The sequence below is a fragment of the Pyricularia grisea genome, chromosome I, assembly GCF_004355905.1.
Source record: "Pyricularia grisea strain NI907 chromosome I, whole genome shotgun sequence".
Lineage (NCBI taxonomy): Eukaryota > Fungi > Ascomycota > Sordariomycetes > Magnaporthales > Pyriculariaceae > Pyricularia > Pyricularia grisea.
The window spans coordinates 2,450,180-2,476,187 of NC_044973.1; the positions used below are offsets into that span (position 1 = coordinate 2,450,180).

The following is a 26,008-nucleotide window of genomic DNA, read 5'->3' on the forward strand; positions in this document are numbered from 1 at the left end:
GCCAAAGCTACACACGTCAATCACGATTGTGGATGCCGTCATTGACAAATCGTTTCCCATCCCGTGCATTGATGGAAAGCGCGGGAGAGAAGAAAACCTAGGTATGCATACGACAGGAAACGATCCACGGTCGGTACCATCGGTGTTCGGCATCGACAAAGTGTAGAGTACGCACACTCTTCAATACGCAAACAAAAACTGCCCATCATCTGGTCTACTTTCAAACCAATTGCTCGGCCCGAGCGTGTGTGAGAAGTTAGTGCTCTGCACCCTTTATTATTATAATCCGTCTCCTCGCAAACAGTACAGCCTCTGGAGGTAAACCTTTGAATCTTTTGCTCCTTGGCGAATCTAGGCGCGACTTGGTAGTCTCTGCTCCGGGCCGAATTGCACTCCCTACTAACGCATTGTTTTTTTCTTTTTTCTTTTTTCTTTACGAAAAGACCGACGCCAGAATCCTTCCTTCTAGCGCGAACCCAACAGCAGCCTTGTCAAATTTCTATATGCCAGACACCATGCCTACTAGGAGGGAATCGGAGCCCCTGTTGGGGCGGCCCGGGGACGCTACGCAGGCGTCGAACCAACCGTTCTATGCGAACTTATACTTAGGTATGTTTATAGTGCATATTTTCCTCCAACACACGCGAAAGAAGATGCATTGAAAAAGAGAAAAGAGAGAAAGGGGAGAGAATATGTGTCAGAAATTGAAAAAGAAGGAATGATGCTATTTTGCATACGTGTACTTTCAAGACTCTGGCAGACTGACAGTTAATATTCGACCCCACAGGAACCGGTTTCTTCACCCTCGTCGGCGTCGTCATGTTCTGCTTCGAGGTCTGGTACTCGACGCTGAGCCAAAAATTCCTGCCGCTCTTCACGCCGCACCCCCTTCTCCAGAGCGCCGCCGTCGCCATCGCCCTGATCGGCGTCCTGGTCCTGCAGCCGACGACGTCCGCCGACCCCGAGAGGAAGAGGCAGGGCGCGAGGCTGCACGTCGGCATCATGGGACTGGCCGGGTTGACCTTCATGGCTGGTGTAGCCATCATCGAGGCCAACAAGATCAAGGGCAACATCCCGCACTTCAAGTCCCTTCACGCCTTCCTCGGCGTTGCGACCGCTATCATCATCGTCTGCCAGGCTACGTTCGGCGTCTTCATGTGGGCCGTGCCAGGTGCGTTTGGGGGCGTGGAAAATGCTAAGGCGACCTGGAAGTACCACCGCTGGTTCGCCTACGTCGTCGTCCTGCCCATGATCGTGTTCACCTGCATCTCATCGCTCGGAACGGGCTTCAACGTAAACGTGCTTCACATGCGACCCTGGATCTTTTACCTCTCTTTTATCCTGACCGTCATGGGTGTTGCTCCTCGCATTCACCTTGACAAGCTGGGCTTCCGTCGGCCAACAAACATCTAGAGGCAGCGAGCCCTTTTTTTTCCATCAAGTACTCATATGAGCTCTTTGGGTATAAAAGTATCTGGTGGTACTGGCTCTCTCTGGGCTTCCAAGTTCTTTGGCTTTGGGCAATGTTGGTTGCAGTTTCGTTGATTGAATCTTGCTTTACGTCTTTTTGACCTTGACCGTCCGATTTTTCATGTTGTATAGCTGTGCCAGTCAACTACATCCCCAAGTTGTTAATAGTACCAATGCGATATATGAACGTATAGCAAGTGAGTCTTAGGTCTGCATAGCTGTCAACTTTCAGAGTGTACTATTGAAAAAAGAAAAGAAAAAGAAAAAGAAAAAGACCAAAAAGAACCCCCCCATGCTTTTACAACCGTGAAGTCGTCTGTGCCCTATTGTCATTTAACAGTTTAGAGCCTTCCCAGAAGTGGCTAGACGAGGATTAACTCCTCCAGCAATGCAAAAAAATCCATAAACGCCGCCGTGTACATGTACAAAAAATTTGCCAGGCCATCCACACAGTATTGTGTTACTTTACAAAAAGGCTCCAAACATGACCGCTCAGCAATGCAATATGTAACGCCATGTGCTGACGCGCTCCAACCACCAAAAAAATACACTTTTTAGGCAGTTGATGCGACAACTGCACCCGATTTTGTGCCGTTGTTGTTATCAATGGGCTGGGCCGACAGGTCGACTATGCCGTCACTCTCGCCATTCTGAACAGCATCTGCCTGTTCTTGCTCCTGGCCCGCTGTGAGTCCCTTGCGGATGGCTAGAACACTGTCAACAATGACTGCATCGATGCCCTCCTTGACTTGGCGCTATATTTCCATGGTGGTTAGCAAAGGGACATTCAAAGGGGAAAAAAGATATCCGTTCGTGTATGTCAACTAACCTGAACCATCTTTGGATCGTTGTTCCAGATGCCGTAACTGACGCATACCAGTCCGTTCTGCTTCACGACCCTGACCAGGCGCGGGCTCAACACAAACGGCTCGGCGACGCTGACAACTCCGAGAAGATTCCATCGACTCGCAAATCGAATGGCCTCTTGCAAGCTACTGGCTCGCACATCACCCACCGGTACAGCGCCCGCATCCGACAGGAACAGGATCGGGAAGTTGGGCTGCTTGAAAGAGAGGCACAGGCAGATATCTGGGTTAAAAGACGAAAAGATGATGTTGCGAGTGCCAGCAAGGTCGTAAACTTTTGAGAGGACCGTGTCACAGAATGAATTCAGCTCGACGGCATATGTGTCCATCTCATGCTCCTCACTCTCGTGCAGCATGGGGTACTTCATCTCGATATTGAAGCCAACATCTTCGGGAAGTTTATGAAACAGGTCCTCAAGAGTAGCGAAGGGTGCCTGGATAAAGTTACCCCTGGAGTTCGCCTTGTAGCCCTTTGCCTTGAAGTCACGGGTATGCTTCATGCGCTCGTCCAAGACGGTACTGTCCGTGTTTGCCCAGCCCATCGAAAGGGATCGCTGTCGAGGCCCAGGGCTGTTGCTGCGGATTTTCTTGACCTGGCTGATCTTCGGATGGCCATTGGAATCACGACCATTAGGGCTATGGTTGCGGCTCGAGTCCGGATTGATGTGGAGGAACTGTTCCAAAGTCAGGGTGTGCACTGGCGCATCGATACCAGTTTCGCTGACGAGGAAGTCATGATATATGACCGGGATGTGATCCTTGGTTAGCTGCACGTCGAACTCGACATACTGTGCTCCCAGATTGGCGGCGGCGATGAAGGATGGAACTGTGTTCTCGCCGAGCTGCAAAGACTTGTTTGCCGCCTGGTTCTTTCCAAGACCGCGATGACCTATGACCATTGTTGACGACATCTTCTTCCAGTACGTCTGTTTTGATGTCACCTCCATGTTCGGGTGGGAAAATGGAGTGATGACCAAGAAGTTGAAATTGACTGCTCCAATGACATCCAAATTGGAATCAATGATGGGAATGCAGACATCTCCCTGGAGACTCATCCGTTTGGCTCCGATCGAGGGCCGTATGCTAGAGAGCAGAGCGACCGCTCGTCCAATTTTGTTCTTTTCGTTACCAGAATAGGTAGGCACAATGTCAAAAAGCAGTTTGACCTTGGTGACATCAGTGGTGGTGAATATGACAGGCTCGGTGCAAATGTGCTCATGCACGGGAAGGTCGATAACAGTCGAGTCGCCTTGTGCTCCGGTTGCTGAGAGAACCAAGGAAAGTGCCGTATCCAGCTGGGTTGTGTGTGCCTCCGCAAGGGGCACCCTATCGAGCTTCACGGGATCGACATGTTTCCGCATGTCCATGGTCCCCAAGCTAACCAAAACCATGGTCTGGTCTTTGAGATAGCGGTGTCCATATGCTCTTACTGGCTCGGCAGGGCGAGAAACGGTAGCAGTTGAACGGCGGTCACCCAGAGAGGATACTTCTGGCGGTGACGTGCCGGTGCTCGGTTGAGACTCGCCTGCGTTCACTGTGGCTGGCTCCTCTACCGTCGAGTGTGCGGCGAGTAATCTAGCAATCGGCATGTGGCCGCGAAGCGCTGCATGTTCCTTGGCGGTCCAGCCAGATGAGTCGGGTTTGTCAACGTCCGCACCTGCATCTACTAGGAGCTGAGCGACGGAAAGGTGGCCATCAACGGCAGCAATGTGCAAGGGGGTCCAGGCAAAAAAGTTCTCAGCAAGTTCGAGATCAGCCTTTTGCTCATCAGTGCCGCGTATCAGAATCCTAGCACACTCGTCGTGGCCGAACCTGGCAGCAATGTGTAGCGCTGTCTCGCCACTTTTGTCCTGCCAATTAATGTCGACGCCTGCATTGGCTAGCATAGCCACGATCTGTGCGTGGTTGTGCTTGGTTGCAATGGCAAGAACAGCACTCGATTTTGACACGTTTCGTCGCAGTTCCGTCTTGTCACTCTCGCTCAAACCCTGCCAACTTTCTCCCTTGAGCAGAGCTTTAGTGGTCCTAGGATGTCCCCCAATGACGCTGAGATGAAGGGGAGCCTTTCCTTCATTGTCCTCCCACTCCGGCGCGTCAATTCCACGACTTACGTCGAACTGGCCCCAATCTTGCATTCTAGCAATGATGAGCTCCAAGATGTCCACGATGCCAAATTGTGCGGCATAGTGGAGGGGCGTCCGACCAAACGAATCCCGAGCACTAAGACCAGGTCGGTGGTCATCGCTGAGGTTATCCAGAAGATAGTTGAGGATCTGGACGGCGTCGTCCCCATGGCCAAGGAGTTTCTCCTCATTGCTAGCGGCACCCGTAGTTGGTGCAGGCACTGTTGAAGCCGCAGGATTCAGATAATGAGTGCCCATCTGAGTCTCAAATTTGGATGAGTGTGGGAACGGGTATGGGGCCGGCTCCTGTTCTCCTGCCGACGTCGTCTTTGTTCGTCCAATGTGCAGCACAAGCCTGTGGATGCAGTTTCGTCCGTTTATATCATCCGGGTCTTCCAAGGACTTGACCTGGCTGAGAATGTATGCAATGGAGGCCTTCGATCTTGATGAGATTGAGCGCTGCAGAAGGTTGAGTAGCAGACTCTGGGAGCCGGGATCCGACGTGTCGACCTTGCCCTCTTCTAGACCTGCTTTCAGCCCAGCAACGTCGTCATTGCGGATGGCACCATCCATCTTGTCGAGGAGCGCTGGTGCAAAGTTCAACATTGCTTTGGCTGATGCACGGCCTAGTGATCTTGCGGATCTGTCGGACCTGGCGTCATCCATGTTCTGGGCATCACCCAATACCGAGAGCCACTTGTTTATATCGTTGAGGATACGTACTATGGTGTTGTCTTTGGCGAACGGACACGGATCGACTCTGGTGGCAATGTAGCGGTCCTGGGTGACGGTACCAGGCACTTTCTTGTCAAGCTTCTTGGTGATCTTGACAAAACCGCGCCTGTTGATCTCACCAAACCACTGGAGTTGGCGCAACTTACTTCGTAGCTCCAGCATGGCGCCCATCAACTCTTCCACCTCATCCTGATCCAAGTTGGAGATGGCATCGACACTGCTGCCATATCTGTCGTGGAGAAGCCTCAGTCGGCGGCAGGCATCGGCGAACTTCTTATTGTAGAACGAGTCTACATCTTCAAGGTTTCGATCAAGAGCAAAAAAGAACTCTAATATGACAAGACAATGGTTAGGTGATGACGGGCTCAGCCCCGGGGGTTTGGACCGGAGGAGAGTGTCCCACCTGCTAGATCAGCCTGTCCACCATTTTTGGAGGTGGCAGCAGCGGCTTTGATGAGCTTTTTGAGCCCTTTGTAGTCTATGTAGGCAGAGGCCCACTCGGGAACCTGGTTGCGTGGGAGACTATATGAAGGTGAGCCTTGCTGTCTCTGCAACCATGTGTTTTGGTGGGGGACTTACTTTCTTCCAAACTTCATCTTGTTTAGAGACCAGCGGATACACTGCTGAAGCCTGCCGCAGTTTGCTTGTGATGGGTTGTTTGAATAAAATAGGTACGTAGGCTGGTTGGTTAGAGAGGCCTTTGGTTTCTTGTATGCTTGTCAAAATTGAATCCTATTTTGAGAGGCAGGTAAAATAAAGAGTAAGCTTTGAACTTTGTGAGAGGCAAAGCTGGCTATTGTGAGAATCCAAGTCAAGGTCACTTGAATGAAACTCTTGAAATCGCTTTTTGCATTTTGTTGCTTGGTGGATATTGCCTTTCTCTGCAACAGGTTGTCTGAAGTGTTATGATACGGATGAGTATTGGTGAGAAAGAGACCGTACCTTGTCGGTATAGGTAAATAAGGTACCTAAGTAGGAAGGTCGGTAGGTAGACAGGAAATGAAGTCTCAAGTAGACGGTGAAAGAAATATCAAAACCCTCGAGTTTTGGATGGGAGAATAAGCAATATCTCAGATGATGGAGAAGACGTCAAGAACTAGTCTTGGCGGCAAGTGTCCCTCGGATATGTTTAGTATTGATTGGTGGAAACTGTCTCAAAGCTCGATCAAGGGCGACATGTTTGTTGATGGACTGGCAACTTCAAGATTCCGATCTTTTGAGCGTGGGTTGACTTGACTTGAGCTGAGCTGAGCTGTCTGGCTGAAACCAATCGCCTCTGTTTTCAGCAAGAAAGCTTGTCGAAGACGGTGCAGTGGTCAGCAAGCCGACCTTTTTAATATGTGAAAAAGTAAACCTGGGGTTCGGTTTCCAATGGTCCTGGCTACTGCCATTAAATCTTGGTGGTAGTGGAGGTAGGTAGAGGTAGTTATGAGCTCATAGGGTCATAGTTGTGGGGGTTTATCGGACCCTTTGTCAGGATCCAATTGGAAAAATAAAATAAAAAATAGATCTGTGTGGGCATTGACACCCATCCAGGGACACCAATCAATTCAGGACGGAACGGCGGGATGTCCTTACCTACAGTGCGAAAGATAAGACGAGCACCTGAGCTGAACCAAAGGGAAGTCCAAGTTTTTTTTTTTCTTTCTTTCTTTTTCTTTCGTATGTTGGTTACAGGCTACTGTTGGTGCCTTCGGTAAAGATTAAAAACTAGGGAAATTTTGAAGCAGAAAGTCGGCTTGGATTTTGCATCATCTACTGGCAGTCAGTTCCTTCCTAGATCCAGAATAAATTCTCAATTAGGTATCTGAAAGATCCAAGGAGCTGCAAAAACCAGGGTGCAATCAATCCGCTTTTGAACCCAGTACCCGGCCTGCCAGACCCTCTTTGTCGTAAGTACGTAGTAGACCGACTCAGGCAGACAGACTGCGGCAAAGACGACAAGACGGTGTGGGCCAAGGGTCTCGTCCCTTAGGATCAAAGAGGCTCTGGGCCAACCGTCCAAAAGCGTGCGTCGCCCTGAGTACCTGTGTTGTCCCCAAAGAGAACCCTCGGCAAGGTTTACAATGGAATGCTTCCCTGAACTTTTGCCGCGCTAGCCTTTTCTGCCTACGACTTATCTTTTTGTTATTGCGTCAATCAGAGCAACCAGATGAACCGCATGCTCGATCTTTTTCTTCCTGCTGGTTGCCCGAAGCCAATGGGATACAATATATATAGAGAAGGAATACGAAACCGCTTTGCCAAGTTTGCCAAGGCGTCTTATTCTTACCTTTCGAACAACAGCGGGTACCGACAGGCAGAAATAGGTTTCTGGGCCACATGCATCAACCAAGCCTGAAATCTACCTGAGAAGCCCAGTAGTTTTTGGACCGTGCACTGTGCACATGACCATACGGTACTTGGGGTACTGTACAGTAAGTAATTTTGGGCTTACTTGACTGGGCTAGCAAGTTACGAAGTACTAAGTTTCATGCTACTGTACACGAAGAATAAGTTAGGTACCTACCTTAGGTAGGTAAGGTCCCTATTAGGTGTGTTTTAACGACGTACTTCCTAGGTACTTGCAGTATAGTAGTAGGGCTGGTCTGGCCTGGCCAAACAAAGCGAAGTTCAATCCCAAATTCAATTCAATTGTTCGTTCGCTCTTACCGTACACCGCTTCCCCACCAATTCAACTTCGGCACGGGTATCCCGTTCCCATCTTGACTTTCTTGGCACACCGCTGCCCACATTGCGAGCACAAACGAGCAAGGTTACTGAGATTGTTCCACCAAAGTGGTTGTTTGGTCGTGTGACGAGCCCTCTTGTCGCTTCATGCGAGTCTGGTGACGTGCAAAATTAGGGGTCCTAATATCACCACGTTTTATGACACGACAACCCCGTACGCAGTGACTCCATGCCAGGGGTTCCCAGGTCTAGAACTCGAACTTTGTGCTTCTGCAGTAGTCGGTCAGATGCAAGCCGCTGCTTTCCGACATTGCTCTCGTGAGGTCTCAGTCAGGGGCAGAAGTACCCTTGTGACCTATCTCCATGGACTCGAACCTGGCTCTTCGTTGAATGAATTGCCCTTTTGCGGAATTCATGTCTAAAGTACGGCAGGAAAGTTGGTGCTAGAGGGGGGGCGCAAGCCAATCTCTTTGTCCCTAGCTTCCGGGGACATGTTTTTAAACAGCAGGGCTGACACAGGTTCATTGAAGCTTCTGTAGCTATAATCTAACTTGATCGATACCTTGTTTTGACTCGGCTAATTAGATGGGTTTCGAGAACAGGCCAAGTGTGTAAGCAAGTAGCTTTAGCCTTGCAGTCATGGTGACTTTCTTACCGTCCATCTAGTCCTCATAAAAATAGCAGACCACTCTTCCGGTAATCTTTAGATAGGCCTACTGTTGAATGTGTTCCATTGGATTTCGACCTCGACTACAGACTCGACATCAATCCCGCTATGCACGGCGGATTTCCCATTTAAGATCTTTTATGCTGACTTCATCCCCAGCCTTTTCATCGTACTCAAACCACTCACCCTCGTCGAGGTCAATTTCCGTGAACTTGGTTCCTGACTCGACACCCTCAGCCAGCCAGTTGCCCTAGTTTACAGTTACGATTAGTATACTTTGGGTTTCCGACGACTGTGAAAAGCAAATCGGTCAAGGGCTCGTACCTCTGGCTTGAACTCGACAAACTCGAGCCCACGACAGTCGAACTCGATAATCTTTTGACTCTTTGCCGGCTCCGAAGCCTCATATGCAGTTGGTGCTGCTTTGATTGATGCCGAAGACTCTCGCTAAATAATTTGGTCATAGTAAAATCGTCAGCCGTCAGTTTTCAAAAGGGGTCTTTGGCTACTCGAGGTGTCTGTCTATGGATGATTTCTAATACGGTACCTTGCAGTTTTTGCACTTCCAAACAAAGTTGGCCTCTCCTCTGCTACCACTCATCTCGTTTGTCTCCTTTAGAAACGTAAAATGGTTAGCTACGCCGGGTTCGATGTTTTCATGATCCTGTGCTGATTTCTTTATTAAGAAAAAAAGAATTCGGCTTCTTACAAAGCGGCTAACTCCAACCCAATTTGCATGGGTCTCTCGACACGAAGTGCACTGGACCTTGAAAGTATACCAGAATGGGCTTGCCTCGGTATCATCAGGGCGCAGGTTCGTGACCCTGATGGTCCGGCATTGTCAGTTTGCGTTTCTTATTCCAAGTGCAGGGGGAGAGGGTAAGAGAAGATCGCGCCCCAACTCACCCGCCAAGCTCAGCAGTGAGAGTCAGTGAGAACATGTTTACAGCAAAGCTTGGTCTGTCAAACGCGATAAATGTTTGTGGTCAAACGTGATTTTCCGACCGCGTATGATGTATTACTTTAGCAATCAGACCGTCTTACGCGATGCGAGAGAAGATGGTTTAGAGAGTACAGGGCGACGAGAACCTCAAGTGATTCTACAACTGCAATGCTTCCTTCCAAATGATGCCGAAAGCTACCCCACTAACCATAATTGCCTTTTTGCCCGCTTAGCACGTCGTTGATCGCCCGATGCTGCCGATTTGCGCGCGGTAATGCGGGGGGTGAATTTATCCCAGTGGGTCCCCCAACGTCAAACCGAATTTGTTATTTTTTTGCGCCTATCTTATCTCGATTGAATTGGCCTCGAGCCCGAGCTTGAGCTTGACCTCATACAAAAATCGCAGGCCAACGTTCAAACATCAGGCTGTTCACCTGTTCGTGTAATTGGCGCCACGAGACCAAAAAAACGTGTCGAAATGCGTCGAAAATGCTTCTACGCCTGTCCCGGACTGCTCAGGCAAACGCCAATGGCCATTGCCGAGCATGCCTGGCCTCGCCATCATGGCGTCCCATAGTCACGCCATTGACGACATCTCAACAACCACTGCGCGGCCACGAAAGGTCATATGGCGGCAGAACAGTCAGCGAAAGGGACTTTGTCGACGTAATCGAGACGAACGATCGAACCGACGAGACTACGGACGAGATCATGAGCCATGCTAGAAAGGGAACAACCGTCACACGCACTGCAGCAGGCGACCTGAGAGCTGGTGGCTCTAGCAGAGCTTGGCTGGACCGACGTCTCAACCGTGTTACATCTAGCGTGCCATGTGTGACTGAGCCCGGACAAGAACCGGAGGGACAGTGGTCCATGGACGACGATAACGAAGGTGTGGCCAGGGCTATCGAGGCGATCTGCGTCCCCCAGGCACTCTTGAAAAACAGCGAGCGTACTCTACAGCACCGGGAGATGCACTTGGACTCTCTCCATGCTGTTTATTTTAGGACCAAAAGGTTGGTCTCTTCTGCAGTTGAGCTTGGTCAAGTAATTGAGGCTCAACATAATGAGGAGGAAAACCATGTGAAGTCCGTTCGAGAGAATGGCAAACTTTCGAGTGATTCAGACATCAGGCCTGAAAAGGCTGAGGATTTTGTCTACGACCCCAAGGGTTTGCCAATACACGAGACCGACATACAGCAACTAGACGCCGACAACATCCAGGAGGAGCTGCTTCATCACGGTCCTTATCGCGGTCCCAGGAAGGACATGCACGTGAACCAGAACCGTCAGAGGATTAATGCGCTTGTTGATGCCTTAATGAAGCAGGCTGTGACTGAGAGGTTTCGCGGAAAACTAGACCCGATTCGCCGTGCAATAGAGAGTCTTGATGGGCCTTGGACTGCTCTTGAAATGCTCAGGCAAGAAGGCTACCCCAAGTACCAAAGTACCAGAATCGACCCCATTGCAGCTGCTGAGGGAATCAAGAAGATCAATGACCATGCTAGAATGGTCTTCGCACGATGGGAGCAGGCCATTATCGAGGAAAAAGCACATGGTAGAGCATCCCGCAAAAAGGACGAAGACTCGGGCTTGACAACGGCAATGCTGTACAAGATCTGCTTCAACCTCCTGACCCAAGTCTATGAGCCCGAGGTCCACACTTTCAACACACTCATACTAGGTTTCACAATGGTGGGTGAGCATCGTCTTGCTCGTATCGTCATGGACAGCTTTTTGCGTAGCAAGATGATGCCCACAAAGGCAACCGTTGTTATAATTTTACACCACTACTATGCCAGCAATGACATCCTCGGATTTTATCACTGGGTTCGTCGCATGATAGGCCTTGACTCGATGGGCGTTGGGATCCGACGTGTGCGATTGTCCACGACCGAGGACGACGGTGAGACGTTTCTTTCATGGGCCGAGAGAGAAAATGTGGCATTGCGTGGGGAATGGTTGGTCACTCGCAGCTGGCTGGACGCAAGTGAAATGGAGGCGCTCCTGAAAGGTCTCATCTACTTTGGCCAAGCCCAACACGCTGCGCAAATACTCAGCATGAGCCTGAAGCGAGGGCACGCTATTCAGACAACCACCTTCATTGATCTTCTCGCCCTGATAGGGAGCAGATTGGACCATGATGCGGCAAGCCTGCTGGTCCGTGGTCTATGTGCCAACGCAGGGGATTTGATTTCACTCCTCTTGGAGGATGACGACTCGGTGTGTCCTGCTCTTCTCGTCACGCAGCTCCGGCGTGTGTTGGAACTATATGCAGTCCGCTTGTCCATGGTCATGGGGACAGATAAGCATAACTGGGCCAAGTCTCCGGTTGACTTCGAGGAAGGGGTCGCACTTCAGCATCGTCGTGATGTATATGTCAACACAGCACGGCTGTTGACCACCGAGCGTCCCCGTCATCCAAACGATGTATATCAGTTCTTGCCGGGCCTGTCGACCATCGTAATGGCGCTGCGGATTAAAGAAATTTCTCAGTATTTGAACCAGGTGGATGGCGACTTGGAGGAGATCAGATCAAGAATCAACCGGGCAAAGCAACGAATCGATGAGACTCGAAAAAAACCAGGCTCTTCCTTGGCGCCCAAGATTCAAGCATGGTGGCGTCAGCGCTTCCCACCCACACTGGAAGCCCCTCCCATGGGCATGGCTTTCCATAAACACCAACAAATGCAAAAGATAGGGGAGAGGTGGCGGGCCATGTCGCGGCTCCATATCCTGGCCGAGCAAGTCGATCTAGTCATCGAGAATGTGGCAGGGTGTATTCAGACGTTTAGCCAAATGCCATTCGTTCCATCCGAGTTGAAAGACGCCATGTATCTTTCTATGCCGTCTGTCAGTGTCGACTCGTGCGTCAAGCTGGCCCACAAACATCACAACGCGGAATGGGTGGCTGCCGCCCAAGAGCATAGAAAGATCAACGCCCCCTTTTACAAGGCGGCCCTGCGCCGCGGTAGATGGTCTCGGCAGGATGTCAAACGTCTACAAGTCGAGGCCAAAATTGCCATACAAGCAAGCCTACGCCTCTCGTACAAGGTCAAGGCGACCATGGCCAGGTCACTTCCACCGAATGCCGACAACCTGCTGTTGGATGCATACGGAACATGGCGCAGGGTACCGATCGAGAAGCTGGCGCAATACTACATGGGAGATTTTAATGAACCACCACCAAGGGCTGAAGATAAAGAGACGCGGCTTGTGATGCCCGTGGCTAACTACTGGAACCGCAGGACATACCCATTTCATTACCTGCCTGGCACATGAGTTGTACTCGCTTTAGCAATATATAAGCAATTTACGGAGCATGTTTTCCTTTTTATTTTTTAGAATAGAGTTGGAAAGAGATACCACTTTGTTAACTAAAGGCAATGTAAAGAGTAAATGTATTTGTTTTATATTAGGGTCAAAATATCAGTCAGGTACTTTCCTCACAACCAGTGGAAAGACTTTTACTTTGTGTCAGTTATGGTCTTGAATGACTACCTCAACGCAATGGAAATAAAACTGATACGTACGTATTATGTGAGGCCAAATTTGCCTCCCCAATGTTCAAACTCGGACTAAAATTAGCAGCCAATGCATAGCATATAGGCCAACAGCACAACTTTAGAAAGGTAAAATAAAAAATATTGATTTACACCTGCTATCCATCACGGTATACATGTCCAAAACAACCCCGCATAAACGCTCATCACGTTAACACAACCCCTTTTGCCACGCCGAGTTGACTGACGAAAAAAAGGACACAAGAAACTAGCCTAGCCGACAACTAAATCATAAGCTTTCAAGCAGCAGTCAACTCGGCAATTCTCCTTTCGATCTCAGGCACCTGCCTAAGCTTGGCCTCCAAGTCGTCCCTCTCGTCCTCCAGCTTCAGCCTCGTCTCTGCGTCCAGCTTGGTGAAGATGTAGTTGCCCTGGCCGTCAAACTGCAGAATGCGGCTGTGGTACTTCCACAGACTCCTCCGGTGACTGACCGTCATGAGAGTGACGCCCAGGGCCTTGGCGTTATCGTACATGACCTTTTCCGTCTCGAGCGTGACGCTCGATGTGCACTCGTCCAAGATGGCGTACCGCGGCCGGTGGTAGAAGAGGCGCGCCATGGCCACGCGCTGCTGCAAGCCGCCACTGAGCACGTCGCGCCACTCGGCCTCGGCGTCCCAACCCTCGGGGTACAGGTCGACAAGGTGCTCAAGGTTAAGGATCTTGAGGACCTCAAGTAGATCTGCGTCCGAGACTCCCTTCGCCCTCACTGTGCGCAGACCGTCTGGGTATGTGATCTGTTGCCTCAACGAACCGCGGGAAAGATAGGGTCTCTGCGGGATGTAGAAAATTGAAGTGAACGGTGGCTTGTACACGGTGCCACCGTAGACAGGCCAGAGACCGCCCAGGATACGGAAGAGGGATGACTTTCCACACCCATTGGGACCGACAACGAGCAGGTGGTCACCTTGCTTGAGCGAAAAGGAGAGGGCCTTGACGAGCACGTCACCGTTGGGGGAGATGATTGGCCTATCGAGAACGAGATGTTGTCAGTCACGTGGACGGATATCAGTTGGGTTAGCAGGCCGGCAGTCATGTACTTACACATCAATGAACTCAATGTCCTCACTCTCCACGACCTTACCACGACCCTTGAGCACAGCGGCGTTATCTTCGATACCTGTGGCAGATACCAGTTTCTTCTCGAAACGGCCGGCCTGGATGTCATCCATGACATCGAGCAAGGAGGCTACACGTGAAGTATAACCAGCCAACTCCATGATCTCACGGTATGAAAACATGATACGCCCAAACGCATCGGAGGCGGACAGAAGCATGCGCCTGTTTGTTACGAAGCTTTCGGTCCTGTCGCCCATGTTCATGGAGATATGTCCCGGAAGCTTGACGAACACCGGGACTGAGCAGAGTAGTAGACCGAGGGCGCCCCAAAAGTACTTGATGACAAAGTCCTCCATGAATCCGTGGTAGAAGCGGCGGCGGAGAATATAGTTGACGTGCTTGATGAGCGTAAAGTAACCCTTGTCGAGGGTGTTCTTCTCAGCCTCGTGGCCGTGGTAAAGTGCCACCTCCTCGGCATGATCTATGAGACGAGAATGTTGAAAGCGGAATTCACCTTCTAACCTGGCCTCGTCCGCAACATATTTACCGAATGGTGGTGTCAATGCTCGCATAACGTTGGCTGAGAGTTGCACAAGTAATGACATGAAAACTACACCCTCGCCTCCGACGCTTTTTGACAAAGAGTGTGTGTAAATAGTCTGCAAGTGGGAGTCAGTCCCGCTCTCTTGCCACAGTTGCCCATCAACACTTTCTTATCGGCACGGTTACTTACCATATCCAGCAATGGCTTGGCCAGGTTGCTGTACACTTCCGCTAAGCTGTTTGAGAATTTGGCGACATCTACAGCAATCAGCTGGTCTGGGTTCTTTATCCTGTCGTCCAGGGCCGAGATGCCGTAGAATGTGAGTTTTGAAAGATATTTGTCATGTATATGTTGCGTTAACCTTGTGCGGTACTTCAGCGACAGCTCCGCTTGGTGGTAAGACAGCTGAATACGGAGCAATCAGCCCGTGCGGTTAGCATTGAGCGAAGCCAGAAAAAGATCGAGCGAGACCATAATACGAACCATGGAATTAGTAAAGGTTGCTGGGACAGCAATCAGCATCCACCAGACAATGCGCTTGAGGAACTCCTTGCCGTTGCCCTTGACGAGACTCTTCACGATGGCACCATCCATGGCGGCAACCTTGAGACTGATCAATGTGCGCACCACCAGGAAGAAGCTGTGGCTGATGAGCAACCTCGTCTCCTTGCTCCTCCACCCGGGAACACATATCCGGACCAGCTTGAGCAGGGAGCGGAAGAACTCGCGGTTCAGCTCCACCTTCTTCCGCTTCTTCTTGCCCTTGGAGCCGCCGCTAGAACTGGCCACCGCGGCATCGTCGTCGTCCTCGTCGGCGCCGCCTTCTGCGCCCAGCGCCTTGGACGTACCACCCTGCTCGGCCCGCGCGGCCCGTTCGCGCTGCGAGGCCGCCTTTTGCTCGGCGACGGCGGCGCGGACGCGGTGTATGAGGGCGACTATCAGGGTGAGGTATACGGCGCGGGAGACCTGCGTGCGGTGGGCGAGGTAGTGTTGGGTGAGCTGAGCAACAACGGCGCGGGCCGTCGTCAGCGCCGAGGCTGCCGCCGGTCCAGGCCGCATGGGCTTGGACTGCGCTGCCATTGTGAACTTTCCGACCGGATCCGCTGTCGTCTGAGTACGTGGGGGAAGGGAGGTCTAGGTCTAGCGTGCGAGCGATTGCAAGTGCAATTGTGATCTGTGTGGGCGAGTCAAGATCGGCGGGGACGTTCGGATCATCAGCCGGCGTCGTTTTTGTTCGAGATTGGGCGGCAAACAATGAGACAAAGGTAGACGGGATGGCGATAGACAAATGTAAAAGGAGACTTTGAGCCGAGAGTCGCCTTGTCCCGGTCGTCTGGGGTAAGGTGAGCCAACTAGGTAGTCTAGCAGTTAGTAAGGACCATAGCGGCAACTACTGTAGTGTATACAGATTGCGATTCATCCGATTTGGAACCAAGTCCAAAGGCAGGAGGAAGTGCTTTCGTGTTTTAATTTTGCTGACGGCACGCGGTGTATATCACTGGGCCACATGGAGTCAGTTAAGTAACGTAGGCAGGCAATGGAGCTCCAGAAATTAAGGTACCTACCTAGGTAGGTAAGGTAAGTAAGGTAGGTACAAACAAAAGCCGTTGTGTTTACGCACGTTCAATTCCCTCGGCCCAAATGTATGGTCATGGTCATTCACAACTGGTCGCGCTTTCTTGGTCCGCCGGGGGCCCCACGCTTTCGCGGAACCCGGGGGATTCCAAATGCTCACTGAGAGTCAGACATGTGATTGTCTGGGGGTGGATCGGCGTACCTATTGTGGGGAACAATTATGACCACAGAGGCTTTTGTGGCTGATAAGGCTCGGGTGGTGGCGTCGAGGCGTGTAGCTGCTGATGTTGCTTTCAGCCACAGATAAAGCTGTTTGCTCAAAACGGTCATTCATTCATTCATTCATTCATTCATCGATACATCGTAATCATATTTACTTGTATCCAGTCAACCAAGTCATACCCTGTCAGCTTGATCGCTAGGGTTTCACTGCTTATTATAGCTGGTAGAAACCCCGACTAAAAGACGATTATCCAATGCTCACCGTCCACAATGCTTAATTATTTTGGCCTCATCGGGGTGCTGTTGAGCATGTGTGCATTTGCACCCCCCGTCGCTGCCAATGTCGAAAAGATAATATTCCTTGGCCCCGATACCATCAACGTTCCCCATCAGAGCCCGACCATTGCAGATCTTGGTCTCGATGTGTTGAGTCCAGACAGCGCCAATACTCGCTCGATCCGGACTTATCTAGAGGCAGAATTCCCTGGAAAGGACGAACAAGGTCTTCGTAAGGGAAAGACGACATGGCTTTTGCTCGACAACTTGAAGCCCGGGCAGCGTTACGAGGTTCGCGTGTGTTGGGCGGCAACTGTGCGTATAATTTCCCTGTTTTGTATTCTACAAATGAATTTCAATATTGAATAAAAAAATAAAAACCAACATTTTAGCAACCAATATCCTTCACTCTCAAGACTCATGATGTTCCAGTGGTTTGGGACACTCCTGAGCTGATCTCCTCACTATCAGAGTATTCAACTGCTAGGCTGGAGAAGAAATCAACCCAAGAGGGAGAGGAATCTGGGCAGTCAGGTCGTAAAGCTATCGACCGGCGGGGAGAGCACGAAGCCTCAATGCTGTTGCTCGAAATACTGGCCGCCGCCGACTACTTCACCGACCATGCGAATCTCATGGAGAAGGTCGAGCCAGTGCACGTTGACATCATCTTGGATCCGTACGTCTTCAACGTTCTGCCACGTTCCCTCATACCGACGGTTCTCTATATACTTGTTGTAGCCACCGTCTTTTGGTTATTTGCTCGCAGGATGGCGGCAGGATTTCGAGAATTCGCTTCCGACAAGGCTACTTCCGAAAAGAAGCAGCAATGATGCCAACTAAGAAGGGAAACAAAAAAAAAGAAAAAAAAAAAGAAAAAAATCATCACCTGCAGATCATTCATTTATTCTTATCGGGTACGCCAACTAAATCTAATGTTACTTGGTAGAGTATAAGCAAAATGCATCTCTCGTAAACAAGGCTTGGTTATCAGCGCACCTGTTTCCTTGCCCACTGGTATACCTGTATATGCCTGCATGAGAAATATTTGGCATATATAATTCACACCACCCCACTTACCAGAATCACTGCCAGATTCATATGTTGTGTATTTGAATCCAGATGCAGCTGTACAGCCGGTTATGGAAAATAATGAATCGCGCGTCTTGATGATGGATTTTGGAAACATCTTTTTGCCGCCTTATGAAATCGGATCTCTTCATGCACTCGCCCGATGGGTGCCTACTGGCTGGCAATGTACGTAGCGGGGAGGATAAGCAAGGCAACTCACGGGGCCTGGGCGAGATCGAAGGAGTCTAGAATCTGAAGGTCATTTTCGAGCCGAATATCAGCGACAGCAAAAGGAGCAAAAGAAACCGTATTCTGGAGCTGATAGCAAAACTCCGGGCATCTTCAAGCCGCAAATGACCACCTAGCAACGGCAAAAATCTTGTAGATAGATGTTTCGTGGTATGTCCGAACTTTGTCTTTCCGGCAGAGAAGCTTTAAAGAATGAGTAAGGAAAGAAACGTTGCAAATGAAGGTTCGAGTTAAAACAGAAAACCCCTCCTTCTCAGCCTTCCTTAGCAACTCTCACATCGAAATATATGATGGGCGCATACTGCTTAGAGTTACAATTACCGCGATTACGCGCTGCTTGTGCTCAATAGCGTGGGTTGCCACCATATGACTGCTGTCCATATGACTGGTTTGGAGGAGGGGGGTAGTGCGGCGGTTGTTGCGACTGGTGATGCTGCGGCTGGTGATGTTGCTGTGATTGGTGCTGCTGTTGTGGTTGGCTTCCGTACTGGTGTTGCGTAGGGGCACCACCACCATATGAGGGGGCATGGCTGTTTTGTGACTGAGTGGTAGGTGAGAGGGGCCCGCTACCGGGCTTTGAGGGGGGCATGTATGAAATTGGGGGTTCCGGGCCGTTGTAAGGGCCGCTGTGACCAGGGTTTGAGTAGCCAAAGTTGTTGCCCTGAAAAAGACAGCAAAAGCTAAATCAGTCTCCGTAATCCTTTTCAAATTCACAGGTTTCGGGTTTACATACCGAGCCGCTTGAGGAGCCACCAAACATTTGGGCTACTCCTCCCATAACCTGCCCTGCTAGACCGCCCGAGTGGCCACCGCCGTGCTGCTGACCCTGGGTCTGCCCGCCGTGATAATTGTTCGGTTGTGACGGTTTGTCATTCCCAGACGAGAAGATACTGGATGCCAACTGGCTCACTATCTTGCCTCCTGCACCTCCGCCTCCACCGGAGCTATGTTTATTGCCGCCCAAGAGGGAGCTGGCAAGGTCCCCGAGAGGGTTTGAGCTACCGCCTTGTTTCTTGCCACCGGCTAGCGAGCTCAGCGCACTTTGCGCGAAACTCTATTTTTTTTTTGTTTGGCATTCGACAACGGTTAGCAACAGTTGAACCAATGTGAAAGGCGGTCTTGGACCATGCGGGCAAAAGCGACATACCCCCAAGCCCCTATCTCCGGCCGGTCCGTCCATTCCCCTTGCGCCGTCAGGTCCTCCGCGTTGTCCGTCAGCAGGTCCACCCATTCCCGGCGGGAGGATCGGTTCCATGCGCCCGTCGGGGTGTTGTATTGTTTGACTGCCGTCGGGGTGCGTGATGATGCGCCCCTTGCCTTCGCTGCCGGGTATGCCGTAAGGGTGATCGACGCCGTTGTTTGGTGTGCCGCCTCCGACGAGGGCAGGTTTTGTCGGAACTTCCCACTGCGAGCGGCCCGTTGCGAGCTCGACAAAATAGTATTTGCGACTTTGTCCGTCCCACTGAGCGATCCAGCCTGATGGTAAATGCGGAGGTGCGACAGTCGGGCCTTCGGTGCCAGGCGATGATGTGCCGGCCATCTTTCAAAATGAGGGAGAAAGAAAGAGAGGGGTGGCGCAGGCGGCGGGGAAAGGGACGACAAGTTGTCGATCAGCCGGGTGGATTTAAGGGGCGGATTTTGGGATTGTGGTACTACTGTACGGTTGCGACTCAAGATTAGACTAAAGAGGGAGAGCCGCGGCAGCGCGTTGGTTGGGTGGTGGTGGGCTTGGCCTAAGGCAAGGCCAAAGGTGGGCGAACTTTTTGCGCAACGCTACGGACCCGAGTTTCTGTACAGGCAAGGTACAGTGCCTAAGCTGTGGCGCTGCGTGGCGGGGAAGATGATTGAGGCTACGTCACTGATTGTTGCTGACAAGAATTCGAGCTGGGCGGAAATATTGTTAAAAATATCACCAAATGAGGGTACTTATACTGAGAACACTGACTCGAACAAAAAAACATAATTATGGCGTACTCGAAGAGTGAGATTCGTCAACCCATGGACGACCCTAGCGACTTACCTACCTAGGTAGGTAGGTAGTAGGTACGAGGTAATTCTCAGCACTCGACAAACAAGTAGCTCAGACAAAAACCCGAGTTGACCAAAGCGAGGTGGGGCAGCCTGCTCATTTGATACTGTTGCTACGGAATACAATAAGGTGGTAGGTACCTACTGTAGGCAAGCTTGCTAAGGTACCTGGCCTGTTAGGTAATTACCGTAAACATTCCTAGATAGTAGATGTGATGGGCCCCCAGCAATAACTGACGAATCAATCAAAAAGCGCATCCTCGGCGGTCTGTTCAATTGTTCAGCACTGCCAGAATCCAATCCTCAACGGAAGCAAGTTATTGCAGTTTTATGAGAATCAATCTTCCCAATCCAACAATGCGACTGGTGATACCGGTACAGTCCAAGGCTCATACATTCCTCCCTCCAAGGCAGACACAGCCGCCTCACTTAGCTCTCTTGCTAGCTAGGCGGTCTGCCTGAGATTCGTAGGAAGCCGGCCAGGTATCTTGGCTGTCTAGCTAGGCTTTTTTTTTCGGCCTTTGAAATATCATCTGGCCCGGCATAGATAGTTCCAAACCTGCCGGAGCTGACAACCACAAAACTCCATCTGAACAGGTCCCGTGCCTAGCCTGGCGAAGCATTCAATTGGCCAGCCTAGCGGCGTTGACCCAGAGCATGAAGCACACCAAGGAGCGAGGGCGCATCTCACTCTAATATCACCTCGGCTATAGAGCGGGCGACTATGTGCCGGATCTGATTCCTTTGGGTCGCGCCATCATGCATGATAATTTACCGCGACGGTTGCCAGTGCTCCTCGTCACTTGCTGAGGAAATCCGCAAGACTAAGGCCTGACTTGCTCGCCGTCTCGTTCTGTTTCTGGCTCAGCAGTGCCTGCAGGCCCGCCTTTCGATTCTTTGCGCGCTTTTTGCTGCTTGCATTGGCAGAGGGCATCACGCCTGGCGCGAAACTGGATGTTTGCTGTGCCGTCTTGTCCATGCCCACCTTGGTCGTCACAGGCGCCTGTCCCTGGACGTCGACCGTCTGTCGCTTCCTTCGGCGCCTGATGGGATCCGGCGCTGAGAGCCCGAGCTTGGTGTATCTTTGGCACATGCCGCACGTGTAAACTTTGGCCGGGCCCGCCTGGCGCTCCTTACGTCCCTGCTTGAGCCCCTGCTTCTGCTGCTGCTGCTGCTGCTGCTGCTGACCCGGATTTAGTCTACCGCCGCTCCTGCGTTGCAGCACGGCCCTCTCGGCGTCGATTCTTAGGAAATCACCATGTCCAGGGATTAATATGTGACCGCATCCACCGCAGACGTGCTCCTTTTGTGCGTCGGACGGTATCACATCATGACTCAAAAGCACGGCGTTGCGTTGCGACAGTAGGTATGCAGACGTTTCTGGGGCTGAGCGGGCCAGCAAATGGGCGGCGTCTGTCAGGAAGCCCATCTGGCCGGCGAGTTGCTCAGTTTGGGCCATTTGAGTATTTTGGAATGAAAAGAAATAAATGTGGGGGGAGCAAGAGACGGGCAAACGGGCTATGTTAGGAGTTGGATTGACAGGGTTTCTCGTTGGGGAATACGGAGCATAGGCATTGACACAAAATACCACCCATGCTTTCCGAATGAGTTCTGGATAGGCTTGTAAGAAAGCAAGTAAGTTTTTTTTTTTGGTGATTGACATGCAGCAATTCAAGGTTTGCTATGTGGGGCGACGATCCACCTAGAAATATGCATAGATGCACTCACTCACAATGCACTCCTGATTACATTCCTCACGTTTCATCAGACCGAATAAACATTCATAAAGCAATGCATATATCTCACCTCACTATGCAGGGGAGAAAGAACAACCAGAACAGTCATGGGAAAATTTTCTCTATATTCGCGACTCATCTCGCACCATCAGACTCGAGGGTCTGACTGATTGATATTGTACAAAAGAAGACATGACTGACACATGTAGGAAAAAGAGAAGAGAACCTGGAGAGTCGAAAGGCTCTCCCGGGAGCTCCTCTTTCTTCTGTCAGCTATCCCTCAAAAAGAAGCCAAAATTGCACCCCGACCTTGTTTGATCGTAACCCAAGCAATCCTATTTGCACTGAAAAAAAATATTGCCACCCCAAATTCGTTACTCAAAGAAACATATGTACTCTTCCCCTGACTTCTAAAAGCCATCTACACGATCTAAGCAAGACGTTTTTTCTTGCTTAGAAGAGCATGGGGGAGTTGTGGGAAGACGACTTGGCCTTCTTTGGGCTCTTGGTGGTGAACGTTCCGTTCTGAGAGGCGCCGGTGGCCTTGGGCAGGACACCAGTGCTGGCAGCCGCAGCCACCGAAACCGAAGTGGTGGTAGCGGCAGGCTTGTCTTCCTCCTCGTCATCATCCTCCAAGTTATCAGCATCGCACGACTCCTCCTCGGCCGAGGTCTGAGGAGACGTGGCGCCACCCTTGTTTGAGCCCTGGTCGGCGTTGTTGACAGGTGCAGGGGAGCTAGAGCCGCTTCCCGAGGTCATACCGCCGTTGTTGACAGGCGTGGCGGCAGCGGCCGGAGCAGTCACAGTGACGGTGACGGCGGCAGCGGTGACAGTGACGGGGACGCACTCGCATTGGCTTCCGCCACCCATGCCGGAGCCCGAGTTGCCATTGTTGGAAGAGCCACCGTTGCTGGAGCCAGAGCCGCCGCTGGAAGATCCACCAGCTGCGGGAGCAGTCTGCTTGGGCTTCTGAATAACAACTGTGCGGGTACCAAACAGGGTGTTGGTCATGGTGGTGGTCATCTCACCGCCCTGGTTACCATTGCCGTTGTCAGGGGTACCGGCGACGGGGAGAACGGACGAAGTCAGGATCTCCTTGGAAGTGGACGTGACGACCTCAGGGATGGTGCTGACGATGACGCCACCGGCTCCGCCCTGACCACCAGCCTGGGTAACGGTGACAACACGCATCGAGGTGACGGTGACGACGTGCTCGGTGGTAATGGTGGTAACCTGGGCACCGGCAGGGGCAGTCATAGCAGGACCGGTGGTCTTGGCCTTGGAAGCCTCGGCAACCAGGGAAGTGGAAGCCTTGGAAGCCTCAGACACGGGGCAGATGGTGGTGCCGATGGTAACGACCTCGGTGACAAGGACGGTCGACACGGCTCCCGGAGGCAGGGCCGAGATGGCGGCAGTCTCGCCGGCAGCCGGGCAGTTGGTGATGGTAGGCGCACAAGAGATCACGGTGCGGACCGAAGTCTGCTTAACGGTAAGCGTGGTCAACTGAGCGCCAGGGGCAGTGGCAGCTGGCGTGGTTGAGTTGGCAAAGGGGAGGGTAGCGTTGCGCGTAGCGGAGGCGGAGACGGGGAGAACGGCCGACGACTGGGTAGCAGCGGCAGCGGCGGTGGTAGCAGGAGCGGTACCGTTCTTGCTCACAGCAGGAGTGGCAACAGGAGCGGCAGATGAAGCCTTGGTCGTGGCGGCAGCCGAGGTGGCGGCGGCGGCGGCAGATGTGACGCTGTGCTTCATCTTGCTGGCAACGCTCTTGGAGACCTGCTCGGCCTCGGTCACGGGGCAGACGACGGTGGTGGAGATGATAGAGTCGGTCACAATAACGGTCGAGACAGCATCAGGCGGCAGGGCCGAGATGGCAGCAGTCTGGTTGGCAGCAGGGCAGTTGGTAATAGTGGGAGCGCAGGAGATGACGGTTCGGACGGCTGTCTCCTTGACCGTGAGGGTGGTCAACTGAACACCGGCGACACTGGTGGGAGAAGTAGTGTTCTGGCGCTTGAAGTTGCGGAAGTTGAGGTGAGGGTGCCTCGGCTGATGGTGCGAGTATGCGGTGGCGACGGCCGCAAATACTCCCATGACAGTAACAGACTTCATGTTGACGGATGGTCTGTTGTTTTAATTGGTGTTAATGACGGTAATGGAAGAACACCGAGATATGTCGATGTTATATGAGCGTGTTTATTGTCGAAGGATTCCCTGTATCCAGTTTGCTCTTGCAGATCTCTCGTTCAAAGGAATGAATTCGCACGTCGAGTTCAAAGCAATGAGATGAGATGAAGAAAAAAAGAAAGAAGTGAAAATCGATTTCACGGGAAAAGTAGGCAAAAGGGGGGTTTCGCTGGCAGACACAGTTGCTCGGCTTATCGAAGGTAGATAGGAATAGAAGTAAACAAAGCTGCGGGAGGCGACTGAGGCGAAGTGCAGGAATATGTTCACAAGTTTGAAGAAAATGAACGGTGTTTGAGATATAATCTCGAAAGAATGTAAATGGGCCTGAAAATGACGCCGTTTGAAGGAGAGATACCACAAGAGAAGACGAGGGTGAAGAGGGAACAGGAGCTAAGGAAGCCGTCGACAGTCGAGGGGAACCTCGCGGCCCTTTTGATGTTCGCCAAATCGCTAAAGGGCCACACCCTCTCGAGCCTTGCATAGTCGAGCCCCGTGGACTGGTGGATATGCTTAGCATGCTCCGGACCAAGGAACGGGCCCTTGTCGACAAGGCCCCGTCTCATCAATCCATTGCTGGAATCCTGGGACGTCAATTTATTGTTCCAGGCACAATCCTCGGTCGCTTACCCTAGCTGCGCTGCTAGGTGCTTGTCTGTTTACAGTACTTTTGTTTGTCTGTATTTTTTTGTACTGTTCTGTGTGTTTCTACAGTACAACCCGCTCAACAGGTAATTATGGGTTGTTGAATATGGGCTAAAGCCTACTGCAGGTACTGTACGTAGGTAAGGTAGGTACCTAGGTACCTACCTTATCTAGGTACCTTAGGTACGTACCTTACTTTGTTATAGGATAGATATTCCTCATCACATTTGCGATTGGGTCAGAGCTAAGGTTTCCGTCCATGATCCGACAAACGGCGCGCGCCAAAGGAAACCTGCCGAACCAGCAGAAGCAAGAAGATGTCTGCAAGATGCAGTCAAGTCAAATCAAGCCAAGGAAAGCCCTCATAGCAGTACCGTAACTTGCGAAATCAATTTCAAGGGGCCTAGACGACCCCCACCCCCCCTCTATGGTGGCGGTTGGGGGGTTTTTGTGCAAATGGTCGTTGATTTTTGCGTGGACCTGATTCATGAACCAGAGCCAGAGCTACTTCTTGCCTGGTTCTGCTTACTTTAACTGGACCAGCATTATTTTTTTGTACAGCGAATGGAAAAGGAGGTGTCGTCGGAAACACGTAGTCACGGCACCACCCACTTACACAAGCCATAACCCGATAAAATAATTTGGCGGATCAAAGAAAAAAAAAAAAAACAGGGCCCGCGTTCGAAGCCCCTTTTCCCTAGCCCCTTGCCACTTTTAAACCTGGTCATGGAGAGCATGTCAGGTACCCTGGTGATATGATTGGTCAGCCAAGCTGTTAAGATCGTCTCAGGTTCCGGGCATGCCTGCCAGAATCTGCAGGGCCACCTCAGTGGGCCCGGCGATTGAGGGGTTCAACCGAAGAGCCCCAGACAGGGGCTACGCCGAACCGACCGAACACCCATGAATTGAATGGAATGGGCGGGCGTCTACGGTATCTGGTAATGTGTTTTCTGGTTCCATGTCGACCATCCATCATCACACGCACTACAAAGCCACCCGCGCCAAACCATGCATTCAACGCCCCTATGTAATATTTGCCAGGGAAAATCCAAAACAGCTTTCAATCAAATTAGTGTCTGACGGATTATATTTTCCAATCAGGATCTTCATTACTCTATACACCAGGGTGCACGAGAAGAACAGAATTTACTGTTGAGGTCTGCTCTGTTCACCTGGAAGCATCTATCTACGACTGAGCAGACAAGCAGTACCGCGGTAAACAGTTAGCTTCTACAATGTACAGTAGGTAATTACAGTACATGCAACTGCAATCGTACAGTTGAGGCATCTTTTTTCATGTTTACAAAGTAGCTCAGGGAGGTAATGGGCAGTGCACAGCGGGCATCCTGCCTTGCTCGGCTCACGCCCCGAGGACCCGCGCCTGGTTCCCCCCC

At 51.4% G+C, this 26,008-nt stretch overlaps 10 protein-coding genes across 10 annotated transcripts; 4 read left to right on the top strand and 6 right to left on the bottom strand.

Annotated features, from left to right (window-relative positions):
• Positions 1–113: 113 nt before the first annotated feature.
• PgNI_05766 (uncharacterized protein) lies at positions 114–1,667 on the top strand. The gene is made up of 3 exons (XM_031125797.1): positions 114–318; positions 444–609; positions 788–1,667. Exons 2-3 carry the CDS (start codon positions 504–506, stop codon positions 1,411–1,413), a joined length of 732 nt encoding a protein of 243 aa, XP_030982943.1. The 5' UTR covers positions 114–318; positions 444–503; the 3' UTR covers positions 1,414–1,667.
• Positions 1,668–1,743: 76 nt separating this feature from the next.
• Positions 1,744–6,566, bottom strand: PgNI_05767 (uncharacterized protein). The gene is made up of 5 exons (XM_031125798.1): positions 6,137–6,566; positions 5,774–5,926; positions 5,598–5,716; positions 2,300–5,523; positions 1,744–2,225 (listed from the first exon to the last, which is right to left on the bottom strand). The coding sequence occupies exons 2-5, from the start codon at positions 5,788–5,790 to the stop codon at positions 2,025–2,027; spliced, it is 3,561 nt and encodes a 1,186-aa protein (XP_030982156.1). The 5' UTR covers positions 5,791–5,926; positions 6,137–6,566; the 3' UTR covers positions 1,744–2,024.
• Positions 6,567–8,083: 1,517 nt separating this feature from the next.
• On the bottom strand, positions 8,084–9,721 carry PgNI_05768 (uncharacterized protein). Its single transcript, XM_031125799.1, has 6 exons — positions 9,438–9,721; positions 9,241–9,355; positions 9,079–9,144; positions 8,856–8,978; positions 8,395–8,781; positions 8,084–8,287 (listed from the first exon to the last, which is right to left on the bottom strand). The coding sequence occupies exons 1-5, from the start codon at positions 9,470–9,472 to the stop codon at positions 8,638–8,640; spliced, it is 483 nt and encodes a 160-aa protein (XP_030982942.1). The 5' UTR covers positions 9,473–9,721; the 3' UTR covers positions 8,084–8,287; positions 8,395–8,637.
• A 242-nt stretch (positions 9,722–9,963) lies between these two features.
• Positions 9,964–12,756, top strand: PgNI_05769 (uncharacterized protein; the record flags this gene model as incomplete). The annotated part of the gene is made up of 1 exon (XM_031125800.1): positions 9,964–12,756. The coding sequence occupies one exon, from the start codon at positions 9,964–9,966 to the stop codon at positions 12,754–12,756; it is 2,793 nt and encodes a 930-aa protein (XP_030982941.1).
• Positions 12,757–13,047: 291 nt separating this feature from the next.
• PgNI_05770 (uncharacterized protein) lies at positions 13,048–16,306 on the bottom strand. The gene is made up of 5 exons (XM_031125801.1): positions 16,203–16,306; positions 15,121–16,135; positions 14,827–15,042; positions 14,079–14,752; positions 13,048–14,003 (listed from the first exon to the last, which is right to left on the bottom strand). The coding sequence occupies exons 2-5, from the start codon at positions 15,715–15,717 to the stop codon at positions 13,277–13,279; spliced, it is 2,214 nt and encodes a 737-aa protein (XP_030982108.1). The 5' UTR covers positions 15,718–16,135; positions 16,203–16,306; the 3' UTR covers positions 13,048–13,276.
• A 276-nt stretch (positions 16,307–16,582) lies between these two features.
• PgNI_05771 (uncharacterized protein) lies at positions 16,583–17,634 on the top strand. Its single transcript, XM_031125802.1, has 2 exons — positions 16,583–17,025; positions 17,103–17,634. The coding sequence occupies exons 1-2, from the start codon at positions 16,705–16,707 to the stop codon at positions 17,538–17,540; spliced, it is 759 nt and encodes a 252-aa protein (XP_030982109.1). The 5' UTR covers positions 16,583–16,704; the 3' UTR covers positions 17,541–17,634.
• PgNI_05772 (uncharacterized protein) lies at positions 17,548–20,023 on the bottom strand. Its single transcript, XM_031125803.1, has 3 exons — positions 19,175–20,023; positions 18,761–19,081; positions 17,548–18,688 (listed from the first exon to the last, which is right to left on the bottom strand). Exons 1-3 carry the CDS (start codon positions 19,565–19,567, stop codon positions 18,371–18,373), a joined length of 1,032 nt encoding a protein of 343 aa, XP_030982106.1. The 5' UTR covers positions 19,568–20,023; the 3' UTR covers positions 17,548–18,370.
• An 831-nt stretch (positions 20,024–20,854) lies between these two features.
• On the bottom strand, positions 20,855–21,514 carry PgNI_05773 (uncharacterized protein; the record flags this gene model as incomplete). Its single annotated transcript, XM_031125804.1, has 1 exon — positions 20,855–21,514. The coding sequence occupies one exon, from the start codon at positions 21,512–21,514 to the stop codon at positions 20,855–20,857; it is 660 nt and encodes a 219-aa protein (XP_030982107.1).
• A 730-nt stretch (positions 21,515–22,244) lies between these two features.
• Positions 22,245–23,897, bottom strand: PgNI_05774 (uncharacterized protein; the record flags this gene model as incomplete). The annotated part of the gene is made up of 1 exon (XM_031125805.1): positions 22,245–23,897. One exon carries the CDS (start codon positions 23,895–23,897, stop codon positions 22,245–22,247), a length of 1,653 nt encoding a protein of 550 aa, XP_030981948.1.
• Positions 23,898–24,302: 405 nt separating this feature from the next.
• Positions 24,303–24,455, top strand: PgNI_05775 (uncharacterized protein; the record flags this gene model as incomplete). Its single annotated transcript, XM_031125806.1, has 1 exon — positions 24,303–24,455. The coding sequence occupies one exon, from the start codon at positions 24,303–24,305 to the stop codon at positions 24,453–24,455; it is 153 nt and encodes a 50-aa protein (XP_030981982.1).
• Between the last annotated feature and the right edge of the window lie 1,553 nt (positions 24,456–26,008).

Bases quoted from the DNA above. Each gene is read 5' to 3' on its own strand.
- PgNI_05770 (XM_031125801.1), bottom strand. From the start codon at position 15,717: ATGGCAGCGCAGTCCAAGCCCATGCGGCCTGGACCGGCGGCAGCCTCG. The intron at 15,043-15,120 runs GTTCGTATTATG...CTCCGTATTCAG, and splicing joins CAACCTTTACTAATTCCATG to CTGTCTTACCACCAAGCGGA. The intron at 14,753-14,826 runs GTAAGTAACCGT...TCCCACTTGCAG, and splicing joins CCAAGCCATTGCTGGATATG to ACTATTTACACACACTCTTT.
- PgNI_05766 (XM_031125797.1), top strand. From the start codon at position 504: ATGCCAGACACCATGCCTACTAGGAGGGAATCGGAGCCCCTGTTGGGG. The intron at 610-787 runs GTATGTTTATAG...TCGACCCCACAG, and splicing joins CTATGCGAACTTATACTTAG to GAACCGGTTTCTTCACCCTC.
- PgNI_05767 (XM_031125798.1), bottom strand. The intron at 5,524-5,597 runs GTGGGACACTCT...TTGTCATATTAG, and splicing joins TGGACAGGCTGATCTAGCAG to AGTTCTTTTTTGCTCTTGAT. The intron at 2,226-2,299 runs GTTAGTTGACAT...ATGGAAATATAG, and splicing joins ACGATCCAAAGATGGTTCAG to CGCCAAGTCAAGGAGGGCAT.
- PgNI_05768 (XM_031125799.1), bottom strand. From the start codon at position 9,472: ATGTTCTCACTGACTCTCACTGCTGAGCTTGGCGG. The intron at 9,356-9,437 runs GTGAGTTGGGGC...CCGGACCATCAG, and splicing joins CTCACTGCTGAGCTTGGCGG to GGTCACGAACCTGCGCCCTG. The intron at 9,145-9,240 runs GTAAGAAGCCGA...ACGTTTCTAAAG, and splicing joins GGGTTGGAGTTAGCCGCTTT to GAGACAAACGAGATGAGTGG.
- PgNI_05771 (XM_031125802.1), top strand. From the start codon at position 16,705: ATGCTTAATTATTTTGGCCTCATCGGGGTGCTGTTGAGCATGTGTGCA. The intron at 17,026-17,102 runs GTGCGTATAATT...CCAACATTTTAG, and splicing joins GCGTGTGTTGGGCGGCAACT to CAACCAATATCCTTCACTCT.
- PgNI_05772 (XM_031125803.1), bottom strand. From the start codon at position 19,567: ATGGCCGGCACATCATCGCCTGGCACCGAAGGCCCGACTGTCGCACCT. The intron at 19,082-19,174 runs GTATGTCGCTTT...AAAAAAAAATAG, and splicing joins CCGGAGATAGGGGCTTGGGG to AGTTTCGCGCAAAGTGCGCT. The intron at 18,689-18,760 runs GTATGTAAACCC...TGTCTTTTTCAG, and splicing joins GTGGCTCCTCAAGCGGCTCG to GGCAACAACTTTGGCTACTC.